We start from the raw sequence: 14,046 nt of genomic DNA on the forward strand, positions 1-14,046 counted from the left end.
GAGCCAGCCGAACAATTGACTTCCATCCCGATAACAGAAAATCTCGAGCAAATGATCCGAATCGGATCACAATTGTCCGACTCAGAGCGACAACAACTAATCAAATTGCTCAAAACCAACGCCGACATCTTTGCTTGGTCGGCCATGGACATGCCCGGCATTCCTCTGAAAATAATGACTCATCGGCTTAACATCAGTCCAAACGTCAAGCCAGTGAGACAGAAAAAGTGATCTTTTGCCTCGAAAAGACAGAAAGCCATCGACGAGGAAGTCGACAAACTACTCACAGTAGGCTTCATCAGAGAAGCCACATATTCAGACTGGCTCGTCAACATAGTGATGGTGAAAAAGTCCAATGAGAAATGGAGGATCTGCATCGACTACACTGATCTGAATCGAGCCTATCCGAAAGACAGCTTCCTACTGCCAAAGATCGACCAGCTAGTAGACGCGACATTGGGCCATCGACTACTGAGCTTCATGGATGCCTTTGCTGGATATAATCAAATCCGCATGGCACCAGAGGATGAGGAACACACAGCTTTTTTAATCGATAAAGACTTATACTGCTACAAAGTAATGCCTTTTGGTCTGAAAAATATCAGAGCCACCTATCAACGACTCGTCAACAAAATCTTCAAAGTACAGATCGGATGAAACATGAAAGTGTACGTGGACGACATGCTGGTGAAAAACACCCAGACTTCGAATCATATTCAAGATCTGGAAGAAGCTTTCAACACACTCTGACGATACCAAATGAGGTTAAATCCGACCAAATATGCATTCGGAGTGACCTCGGAGAAATTTTTTGGATTTCTTGTTTCGCAATGAGGCATCGAAGCCAATCCCAAGAAAATAAAAGCTATCATCGATATGAAGCATCCAAATACGAAGAAAGAGGTACAACAACTGAATGGCAGAATCATCGCGCTCAGCCGATTTATCTTTAGGTCAGCTGAGAGGTGTCTACTATTCTTTAAGACTTTGAGGCAAATGAAGGACTTCTCCTGGTCAGATGAATACTGACAAGCCTTCAAAGACCTAAAGAAGTACTTGGCTTCTCCATCTTTACTCATAAAACCAAAGGTTGGAGAAATACTATATCTCTACTTGGCGACATCGATAGAGGCGGTTAGCTCGATACTCGTTCAGAAAGATGAAAACTGAATTCACCGATCCGTCTACTACACTAGCAAAATACTCCACAACGTCGAAGTTCAATATTCAAGAGCAGAGAAAATGATCTACGCTCTGATCATATCGATGCAACGGCTTCGCCCTTACTTCCAGGCACACTCCATTATGGTCCTTACCGATCAATCATTAAAAGTGATCTTGCACCGTCCTGATACATCGGGATGAATGACGAAGTGGGCAGTAAAGCTAGACAAATTCGATATATAATACCGACCACGACTGTCCATGAAGGCACAAGTTTTAGCCGACTTCATCGCAGAATGCACAATAGCCGACAACAAATCGAAAGATGCAACTATGAAGGAGGCTGCAACCCCCGAGCCTGACCTAAGATTGACTTGGGTGCTGCATATCGATGGGGCATCGAATGCTCAAGGCAGTGGAGCTGGCCTCATTCTCACCAACTCAGAAGGAGTAGTCATCGAGTACGTCCTTCGGTTCGACTTCAAAGCTTCAAATAACCAAACCAAATACGAAGCTCTTTTAGCCGGTTTGAAAATGGCTAAGGAGCTTGAGATTGACAGTCTGAAAGTCTTCACCGACTCTCAACTGATCGTGGGACAAGTCAAAGACGAATTTGAAGCTCGAGACCCAATCATGATGATATACCTTTAAAAGGTGAAAGACCTCGTGACGAATTTAAGATACTTCGAGATCTTCCACATATCCAGGATCAAGAATGCTCGAGCCGACGCACTTTTCAGACTGGCAACGACTGCGTACAGTTCGTTGGGCCGAATATTTGTGGAGTATCTTGAGCAACCGAGCATCGACAAAAATGAAAAAGTGTTGCAGCTAACAGCTGAACCTAGCTGGATGGATCCGATCATCCGGTATCTGTCCGATGGAGTCCTCCCTGAAGATCCTGTGGAAGCAAAATGAACTCGATGGGCAGCCTCCCAGTATGTGATGATGGATGGTTGTCTCTACAAAAGATCATTCTCCCTTCTCTTACTGAAGTGTCTAGGATCGATCGATGTCGACTATGCACTTAGGGAAGTATATGAAAGAATTTGTGGAAGCCACTTGGGAGGCAAGTCCCTAGCCTACAAGATTTTGCAACAAGGTTACTATTGGCCCACCATGAAAAAGGATGCGGCTGACTTGGTCCGGAGGTGCGAACCATGCCAGAAGTATGCCAACATATAGCATCAATCCGTCAATCGGCTAACGTCCATTGTCGCACCCTGGCCTTTCGCTCAGTGGAGAATCGACATACTCGATCCTTTTCCCTCGATGTTTGACCAAAAAAAATTCATAGTAGTCGCAATCGACTATTTCATCAAGTGGGTAGAAGCCGAACCCCTGACCCAAATCACCGAACGTAAAATGAAAGACTTCGTCCAGAAATTCATCATCTACAGATTCAGACTGCTGCATACCATCATCACCGACAACGGATGACAATTCGATAATCATGATTTTAGAGAATTCTGTATGAAGTTCTATATTATACATAAGCTTACATCAGTTAGACACCCGTAATCAAACGAAGAGGTTGAGGTGACCAACTGAATAATCTTGCATGGGTTAAAGACCCGACTGAATGAGGTTAAAGGTCTTTAGATTGAAGAGCTATATCTAGTCTTATGGACATATCGGACAACTCTCCATATACCGATTGGAGAGTCTCCTTTCAACTTAGCCTACGGAATGGAGGCGATGATCCCACTCGAGATCGGATTACTATCGACAAGAGTTGAGCAATATAATGAACCGAACAACTCCGAGTGTCGAAGAGCCGACTTAGATCTCCTACCAGAACTCCGACATGAATCTCAACTTCGTATGGTCATGTACCGACAGGAGATAGCTCGGTACTATAACACCAAAGTCAAGCCGAAAGTTTTTCGATCAGGAAACTTAGTTTTGAGAAAAGCAAAAATTTCAAAACCTCTAAATCAAAGAAAGCTATCTCCGAACTAGGAAGAACCCTATAGGATATCAGAGACAACCAGACCGGGTGCCTATCGACTCGAAATCTTGGAAGGTTCAGCCATTCCCCAAACATGGAATACTGACAATCTAAAGTTGTACTATCAGTAATCCTTATACGCACTTGAAAATATAGTTCTGTTCCAAAATCGTAAACCAGACTTCTAATGAAATATCGATCCTCGTTGTGGAGGTCGGATCATCTACGTCATGGCTTGGGGTCTGACTTTTCAAAGAAGTCAGAAACCTTCAACCTGACCACCGACTGCATCCCGACTCCCCTGCAGAACCGACCAATCTACTTCAACAGGAGGCTAGCACCGGCCACACAGATTTTCTCCACAAAAGCCGCACCACCCCTATAGTCAGCTTTCTATTCAAATGGCTGGCTAATTTACCGACTTGGTATCAACTAAGAAAGGCAAAATACCAAAACGATCAAGGTCGGATTGGAATTATACTGACATGGCCATGGTCAGTCGAGAGATATTTGGCTTGCCATCATTTATTAGATAATACGACGTATAAACCTAATCAAAATCTGGCTAATGGATATACGACTTACTATCGTTATCCTAACTAAATACATTGGAAACTACACGACCAGCAGATCTTACAATCTACGAAATGGTCGGATCTACAATCTACATTTGGAGATTACTCCATGGACGAACATCACAGACATTTCAGCAAACAAAAATTCTATCTTGAAGAAAAATATTTTCATTCATTATCAGAAAAGAAAGCACAAAATTAGACCAAAGTTTGATTACAACTTTCTTTACAAAAAAAAAAATACCGACTAATCTTCGTCGCTACCTTTCATTTTGCTGAAGAATCGACGGACCCACTTTGAATCGACTTCTCCAACAAACTTTACCTTCCAGCTCGAGAACGATATGAATCGGATTAAAACTGCGAAGATGGTTGGCCGATCATACTGCCTGACCAACCACGCTAACAGCCTAACCCACTTCTACATGAAGAATGCGATCAATGACTGCACCCTCCTTGCTGAAGCCCGACCAGCAACCGGAGCTAGAGGCGAGCTTCAAATTTTTGTCCACTGATGAAAATGACTTTGATCAGGTAGCTGAGACGGGGACGTAGAATACACGATAACGGATCGTCGACCCCACCTTCAGCACCAGGGGTGAAAAGCTGACGCCGGCTCAAAGCACAATTCTGCTTCTGAAACCAACTTACAATCGGACCACATAACAGGAAAATCTCTAGGTCCGATAGGGAGCCGTCGATCAGAATCTCCAACCAACCATCCCCTGCAAGAACCTCACCCATCAAAATCATTTGGGAGGCTCTAGAAAATGACAAGGAATAGTTTTTACTCAAGAGCGACTCTCTGACAAAGCTCTCCCATCAGAAAGAACGAAATGAGTGATGAGTACCTGGCTGACAGTGGTTCCTTTATATAGGAATGCCCGACAGTCTAGATGAAAGTGGTCAGATCGAGAACACGTTGGATGATGACACATGACAACATCTGGGCCGACCATGGATCGGACGGTTCGATGCACCTGCCTCAGATTGAACCATGTCATCCCTATTCGTGTGAACGTCTCCGACCCAATGGCACCCCGACACGTGGTGAAATTCTACATGCCAGAATTAAATCCCGTGACGTCGGTTCGCCTTTCCAATGTAACAGTTGGCGCTGGCTCACCTTTCTGATATGACGCATGACACCAGATCCTCCTGTCGATACAATGGCTCGAAAGCAACAAAATGACTGTTCGATCGTACTCCAACAAAAGTGATGTCAGAACTGAAATTCGACATGACAAACAACAACTTATTTCATCCAAAGCAATTAACCACATGATGACGCATGCGATGATCCACCATTGGACTCGAAAGTGGGGGGGGGCAATTGTTGGAGTAAACCGACCGACCTCCATAAACTAACCGATCTCCGACACACACCGATCGATGTCCGACTCTGACCCACCCAACGAACAGACAATCCTGAAAGGATTACTGACTATATGTCGGCTGAGCAGACTGATGCTACTCTCGACCAACCAACCGAACATCCCTCACCAAATCAAGATCGGTAGGTGGCCAATGTTCGGACTCTACAGACAATAAACTACTTCGATCGTCAGTATTTCAGAGTTACTAACCGACAACCAACTCCCAACGCACAGTCGACCGACTCATTCAAATATATCATAACCATCACGGATGGTTACTCCATTGATATCGTGCCATAATCCATAGAGATTAATAACTCACTATAAGATTATCGTCCTGTGATTCTACGTCGCTAAATGCGGGACCATATCCGATAGTTACGACGATCTACTCTATAAAAAGGAGATAAAACAACAAGTTTCGATAAGCTAATTTTGATACACTGAGCTCTGTCTCCGTTCTTATTCTATTGTTGCCCAGTCCCCTTCTCCGACTTAAGCATCGGAGGATCTCCGTCGGAGACAACTCCGATCAGTGCGAACTTCATTTTGTAGGTGCTCGTTCTTGATGAACAGATGATGAGGGGATTAACAGCAACAGGGCGTAATGCTCACCCAAGAAGGCATGGAGCCCACGCCTCTGGACTTTAAAAACAGCTTCCAGAGCCCCGTGGAAAGACTCAAGAGTAGATGCCTCACGGCAGCGACTTAGGTTAAGCCCTCCCTCTAATATGTAATATGCGGAGAGTGGGTCCGCACGTGCCACACGAGGGTCGGATGAAATCCAAGTTTGCTCACGGTAGAATTGCTTGAGGATCAGGCAACCGACGGCCACACGTTACCATGCGTCTCGTATGGATTGGTTCTTTGCATCACAATGCGACTGTATATTGGCCGACCCAACATTGCACCAACGCGACGTGCCAGGTGGTTTGGTAGAGTTCATTACCTAAATAATATTAAAAAAAACTATTTACAAAACTAATATATTTTCTAACTTATTTACTAAACTAATACAAATCTGTAAAACATCATTTGAAATGGCGTTTTACAGTGCCACATCACCTGCCACGTAGACATAAAAAAAATTCTACGTGAAAACACCATTTGGTATTTTTGATTTTTGTCTAATAAAAAAATATCTCAAAAAAATATCTTAAAAAAAGTTATAGAAAATGATATTTTTGAAAACGTCATTCGAAATGGTATTTTCAAAAACATCATTTTTTTTGACATTTCTATCTATTAAATATCCAAAAAAATAAAAAAATATACCTACGGCGACCACCATAAAAAAAATAAAAAATAAAAAAATTAAAGTCATCATTTAAATGATGTTTTTGAAAGCTTCAAAATCTTTAATTTAAAAAATTCTATATCCTTAATAATAATAATAATATAATATAAAATAATATAATATAATAATAATATATTAGAATATATAAATATAATAATATATAAAATATAATATAATATATAAAATATAATATAATATATCATAATAATAATATAATATAATATATAATAATATTTATATTAGATATTATAATATATTATTACAATATAATGTACTATATTATATTTTAATATAGTATATTATAATATAATATAATTACTATACTATATTTTAATATAATATATTATAAAATAAAATAAGATATTATATTATAATATTATAAAAATATTATAAGATATTAAAATATAATAATAATATAATATATATATTTTATTATAAAATATAAGATATTAATATAATATAATATATTATATTATTATAATAATATATAACAATATAATTATATCATAATATTTGTATAATACTATAATAATATAATAATATAAGATTTTATATATAATAATATATACTAATATAATATATTATACTATATTAATATATAATCATATTATAAAATATATATTATATTATATTAAATAAAATATTAATATAATATAATATTTTTAATATAATAATATATAATAATAAAATAAAATAATATATTAATATATTATAATATAATAATATATCAATATAATATAATATAATATTATAATAATATTAACAAGCTTTTTAAACACATAAATCTTATCATTAGTTTTTTTCTCTTATACAAATCTTTAAGTTTCTTCCAAAGTATAGTAGCCAATATTTTATTGTCTACATGATGGTAAATATTGTCATCCAACCATTATCGAATAAAGCCATCACATTATCAGTTAAAAAATTTTTACTTCTCATTGGTCATATTTTTAGGCTTGGCATGATCACCTTTCAAGGGAGCATGCATCTCCTTAAAATAAAGTAAGTCTAGTATCTTGCCTTTTCATGTCTCCAATTATCACCATTTAGGCTCACCATTCTATTTGTATTCACCTCCATTACTAACTTAGAAATTTTATAAAATACCTTATATGCACCAACTATAGCTTTGATACTACTTGTTGGGAATGAGTGCTCTCTTCCCTTCTTAGGTAAGGTATTGATAATATTTCACAAGCACAATGTACAATGGCAAACAACAACCCAATAAACATAAAAAAATCAAACAACTAAGAGAATAGAACAACAAACTTTTACATGGAAAATACTTTAAGAAAGAAAAAAATCATGAAGCACCAAGTGAAATATACTAATCCAAATTACATCACACGATCGGTGTCATCCCCGTACCGATCAAAAAACCAATCCGTGTCATCCGCATATCGATCAATACCAATACCGTACCGACTTATACCAACCCAAACCGATCGCACCGAGCGGTTGGTAAAAGCACCATATCATACCGATGCCTTATCGACTTGTATCGGCCCATATCCACTGTACATAGCGGTTCGTGCCCTACCGACTTGTCTGATTTAGTTTATTTTTGGATATTTTAAAAAATATAATTAAATTATCCTACATATTATTATTATTTGCGTTATAATTTTTATAGCTCTTTTAGCATAACTTGTTCTCTCCTAATCTTCTGAGACACATGAGACTATGTGTATCAATGTTCACAAAGCATAACATCCGATCACTTGAAATTAAAATAATTTTTGATAAAAATAATAATTAATAATATAAAATAGAATAAAAAATATCAAGTATAAAAAAATAGTACAATAAAAGATCCAAAAATATTAAGTACAAATCTAAAAAATACTAAATCCCACAAGGACATCGTGGTGTCCGTGGTCGCTTGGACCTTCTAAGGACGGTTCTCAACGGTCGCTCCTGCTCCTGTATCTGCTGTGATGGCTCCTCCCCCATATCAGTGAAGGTCTGCTGGTCATGTTGCTCAGGAATAACCTCCTCAATCTCCTCAGGAATGGTCTGCTATGCTGTCGGAGCATCTGCGGACTGAGTGACACCCTCAATCCCGTCATCTGGATATATGGATGGCCTAAAAAGAAAGTGTCATATTCATGTGGCCAACTGGTATCGATGATGTCATCTGGGTACTACAATATAATATAAGATAACCACCAATCTTGCTCGGTCAGCATAAGAACTCCGACACATAGCTCTGTACAGACAAGCTAGTACTGCACTGTCCCAACTGAGCCTACGAGCGAAGTCTAAATCTTCTAATAATGGCAAAAATATCAACTTTATCTTGTTCAATGAAGTATCGGATAATAGAATACCACTTAGCAACCGCAGCACCTGACCTTAACATACTGCTGCATCATCTCCTTTGGTGCATCATCTCTAATGTGAAAATATCGATAACGATCATCCAAATATTCTATCCCGAGTCGTGAATGATCGAAAAAATTGGGCGTCGGGCTCAAACCCTAGCAATTGCAAGCACAAAGCCTGCCACTCCAGAATGATAAGCATGGGATCAACTCCGATAACTGGATCGTCATTAACTGGTAGTCCGGTAAGGATGCTGACATCCTATAACGTGATGGTCGCCTCACCAAATAGAAGATGAAACGTGTGTGTCTCTGGATGCCATCTCTCAAGCAAAGCAGTAATAAGACCAACGTCCATCTGTATACAACCAATCCGATATACTCCATAGAATCTAAGATATTGTAAATAATCCACCACTCTATGTGGGATGTCCTCTATCCTCTAGAAGTCAGCATCGGATCGTCGTAGACGAAGGTGTCTGGGCTCCTGCAATAAGATATAATAATTAGATAACGTATATGACTTTTCAAAAAAAATTAAATAGTAAGAGTAGGATTGGAATGCTTACGCCATCATCTAAAATAGTCTGTGATTGATGGTGCTCCTGTAATGTAGGAATACTGCTGTCTCGAGGGTCGGGATGCCGCGGATCGTAAGCCATAATATGCTAATGAATCTAAAATAATGATATTATCATAAATGTATTAAAAAATAAGAAATATGATAGCCATTTATTTATAAGAAATATATTTTAAACATAATATTGTTACATAATATAACTTAAACACACAATTCAGTTCATCTCTGGATATTAAACAATATTGAAAATATAATCCCACAGAAATACATAAAATAATGGTAAAAATACATCTTCGGAGCCTTTAATTTCTTCTACTGCTTGAAGTTGAAGTGTGTTGAAGTATCTTAGGACAGCGACGGAGATCATGATCCTTATCCTTACAAATACCACAGTGGTTCTTATTTCTTATTTGCCTATCATTCATCTCATTTCGCAGTCTTGTTGACTTTGGTCTACTTTTCTGTTTGGATCTCCCACATTAATATTAGGCTGAACATCTTCATCATCATCCTCATCTTCATCATCATCATCATGACTGCTACTGTCCTCATCCATCCAATAATCTTCATCCCCACTTTCATCTGACTCAAAGCCTAGATTATCAGAATTTATTCCACCACTTATCCAATCATCCTCCCCTATATGAGTGTCGTATCCCGCACTTACCACTACTTCTATCAAAGGAGAAGTCACCATAGCAGAAGACATTGGAGAAGTCACCATAGAACTTTGAATAATTGGACAACTAGGGCCGACAGTAGTAGAATGTTGTTCTGCAAATATGACCTCAACACTATCGGTTTGCACCATAGGAGTTACGAAAGACGAGGAAGGCCTAATAGTATTGTCCGCTTGGGTTAAAAATCGACTATAGTATCCAAAACTCGGTACATTTTTTTTTCAATATATAATTCTAAAAATCAATATTCTGAATATTTCAAAGGAAAGGTCAGCATTTTTTCGATATTTTCATCGTCATCAATTAGAACTAAGATATACTTGCTCTACATTAACTGTCCCGACAGATTGGGAGATCTCCATTTCAATTTTATTTCATATTTTTCTTTGTCTACAGGAATACTACTGTATAAATGGTCAATAATTCTTGACGTGATAATAATGAAGATATTCTAATCATCTAATTTTCAGGGTGACTGTACTGCATGTCAGTTTCGTTATTCTGTATTATGCTATTATAATACAATAGTAGATGAATCCGAGTACTGGCCATTTTCTCAAAGAAATCTATGACAAAATTAAAATCAAAAAATTTAGTATTAGTAATTATTTTATCATTTCAAAAGATTTACATGATAAACGCATCATATCATCAACTAATAGGGACAGATAGGTCCTATCCCATTCGAAAATTGCATTAATTCTATAGGTTAATTACATTAATCAAACGATATGCAATAGGGACCGAAAAAAATTTCGGCAGTATTTCTCCTGAGTTCTCTCCATACGGCTAAAAATGTGTGAGGAGAACTAAAGAAAAATACTATCTGAAATTTTTTTCGAACTCTTTGCATTCGTTTGAATAATGTAATTACCTACAGAATTAAATGCAATTCTCAAAGTATCCAAACTGGACAATCAATTGATCAATGTATATATTTTACGATGCATGTATAAAAATATATAATTAAATATATATTTTATACGGATATCTTAGAATATCCTACATTGGTCAACTGACAGATCTACCGTTCCATGAAATGTAACATATTTTAAAATTCTTAAATTAAGGTCGAATCAAATTTTAAATCAAATCTGAATCTAAAGAGATAAAAATAAAAATAAAAAATAATGAGATAAAAATAAAAAATAAAAAGACTGAAATAGGAGGTGGGGGGGTGGGAGGGGGCCGACTAGCCGCCGCAGGGCCACGTCGGGCCAAGGAAGGGGGGTGGGAGGGGGCGGCCACCGCCACGCCGCCGATGGGCCAAGGACGTGGGGGGGCGCAAGGCAGCCGCAGGGCCACCACCGGCCGGCCGCCGCACCACCATCGGCCAAAGAGAAGGGAGGGGGCACACGGGGCTGCCGCAGGGCCGCTGGTGGTCGGCCACCATAGGGCCGTGTGAGGCCGCCATCGGGGGGCCGCCGCAGGGCCACCGGGGTTGCCGTTGGGGGCCGCCACAGGGCCATCGTCGGTCGGCCACCGTCGGGCCACGCGGGGCCGCCGTCGGGAGGCCATCGCTGGGAGGCCGACGCCGGTCGGCTGCCGCCGGCCGGCCGCCGCCTGCTGAAGAGGGGGGAGGGCCAACGAAAGGGGGGCGGGTGGGGAGGGGGCGGCCGCCGCCTCCCTGCCGCCAGGCCAAGGACGTGGAGGGAGGGTGGCGTGCGGTGCCGCCGTCGGGGGATAGTCGCCGGACACGCCGTCGGCCGGCCGCCGCAGGGCTGCCGTCGATCGAGCAAGGGGGAAGGGTGCAAGGAGGGGCGGCCGAGCAAGGGGATGGGGCGGCACGCGGGACCACCGCGGTCGGTCGTCGCCGGCAGGCCAAGGAGAAGGAGAGAAGAGGGAGAGAAGAGAGGAGGAGAAAAGCGAGAAGAAGGAGCTCACCGTCGTCGGAGCTCGCCGCTGTGCCGTCGGAGAGGAGAAGGAAGATGCTAGAGGGAATGTTAGAGCTCGCCATCGAGGTGAGTTGTGGTTCTCTCTGAGGTGAGTTTTGTTTTGTTTTATTTTTTTTTTGCTTCTTAAACAAAAAAAATGCTAAAAAAAAATGGCGTTTTAAAAAACGCCATTTCAAAAACACCATTTTTTATGGCATTTTTTTTTTGAGATATTTTATTTTTGAGATATTTTTTTATTAGAAAAAATTAAAAACACCATTTGGAATGGTATTTTTGAAAATACCATTCCAAATGGTGTTTTCACATGGAAATTTTTTTTTAGTCCACGTGGCAGGTGACGTGGCACTGTAAAATGCAATTTCAAATGACGTCTTACAGATTTGCATTAATATGATAAATAAGTTAGAAAATGAATGAGTTTTATAAATAATTTTTTTTAATATTATTTAGGTAATGAACTCCGATTTGGTGTCCTCGTTCTTCCATTGCTCTGTAGTAGAGATTAATTAAATTAGAACGGGCGATCCGCTGTCACCCTATACACGACTGGTTGACACCATCAAATTTTTTTTTAATAAATCAGATAAATAAAATAAAATAAATATAAATATATATTTAACAAAGAATAAGAGAGACATGCCATGGAATCCTATAATATTGAACATGTGTGATTGGTTTCATAAGATACCATCCAATTAGTATGATTGACCATATAAGGCACCATCTAATCAATTACATCATTAATTTTTTTATAATATTTATAAAATTAAGAAGTTATTTATATGATTATATAACTGATTCTTTTCTCGTTCTTGCTCCCATCTACTCTTTTTTTAGCATCATGTATTTTCATGGGCTCCCATCACCATTCATTCTAATTCTTACGGTTGCTTAGATTACCAGCTCACTCCACCTCTCTCCGTGCCTTACAACCGCTCTATTGTTACTTATCAATGCTGACATCCTCCATCACCTATAAGGGAGCATTTGTTTCGAATCAGAATTAGAATGGATTGAAATAAAATTTAAATAGCCATATCTTCTAATATAATTAGTTTATGATCAAAATCAAAATTAAAATTGAAATAAAATTTGATTATGAGAGAAGAGTAGGAATTAGATTTTAAAAGATTGAAATATTTCTATTCCTTTTTTAAATCAGAATAGAAATAAAACTTTCTAATCCTCCGTCCAAAAGAGAGAATGAGAATCACTCATTCTCGTTCTCATTTTAGAATCCAATTCTCCCTCTCCCGCAAGTCCGCAACCAAATATTTCCTAAATCAATTCTCCTTTCCCATGAATCATTACCCTATGACGACTCCTGGCTGCTCTAGGCTAGCCTATTGCCTATCACGGTTTTGCTCCCCCGCTCTACCCCATTGCAGTCATGATCTAGTGCAAAACCATCGTCGCTCCAACTCATGCCTCCTCCTCAAGATCTGTTCTTTTTCTTTTTTTTTTTCCTTCTCTCATTCTTCTAGACCAATTTCGACTAATTTGTTACCGTCACCATCACCGACCACCCGTATCGCCTTCTCATTGAGCGAGCCAACCCATCTTTCATGCTTCCTCTCCAAAGGCACTCGAGTTGGGACCAACCAAGATCGCAGCAAGGTTGCCGTTGGCCACGAGTATTGCTTTGTCAAGCCATCCCAAGGGCCCACAATAGATAGAAAAACAAAAAAATAACAACAAGAGGCGGCGGGGAAGAATGTTCTAATGGCATAGGAATCAGGGAAAATGGAAGACGGCAAGGATAGGCTAGAGTTGCTCAATGGGACGGTGGCACAAGCGATCGGAGCTGGTTTAACGCATAGGAGGGTGCGAAGAGTAAGGCTACAAATAGATCGGATTAATTTGTGATTCAATGCGGCCCGACTTGTTTGACCCAATCTTATCCATTTTAAATAATTTAAGACATCAAATCAGATTTTAAAATTAGATCTGCTCCATTTTTTGAATCAGATCTGGATTTATTGCATTTGGATTTGATCCGATCCGAACTCGGTATACCGTTAGGAATCGAATATGTTTGAGCCTCTGAGTGATGATTTAAAACTTGTACGAGCAATATCTTTAACATAAAGATAGATTTATAATTATTATTATATTTTAATTTATTTTTAAAATAATATTATTTAATATATATTTTGTACAGTTAATAGTAGTTGGTTGTATAATAATTAAAATATAGTTGG

General features: G+C 39.1%; 1 protein-coding gene across 1 annotated transcript; it reads left to right on the forward strand.

The window, feature by feature from the left end:
* The first annotated feature begins 1,425 nt into the window (after positions 1-1,425).
* LOC140853666 (uncharacterized) lies at positions 1,426-1,815 on the forward strand. The gene has a single exon (XM_073248317.1). It carries the CDS (start codon positions 1,426-1,428, stop codon positions 1,813-1,815), a length of 390 nt encoding a protein of 129 aa, XP_073104418.1.
* Positions 1,816-14,046: the final 12,231 nt, after the last annotated feature.

This window comes from Elaeis guineensis, chromosome 14 (assembly GCF_000442705.2).
Source record: "Elaeis guineensis isolate ETL-2024a chromosome 14, EG11, whole genome shotgun sequence".
NCBI lineage: Eukaryota > Viridiplantae > Streptophyta > Magnoliopsida > Arecales > Arecaceae > Elaeis > Elaeis guineensis.

Bases quoted from the DNA above. Each gene is read 5' to 3' on its own strand.
- LOC140853666 (XM_073248317.1), top strand. From the start codon at position 1,426: ATGAAGGCACAAGTTTTAGCCGACTTCATCGCAGAATGCACAATAGCC.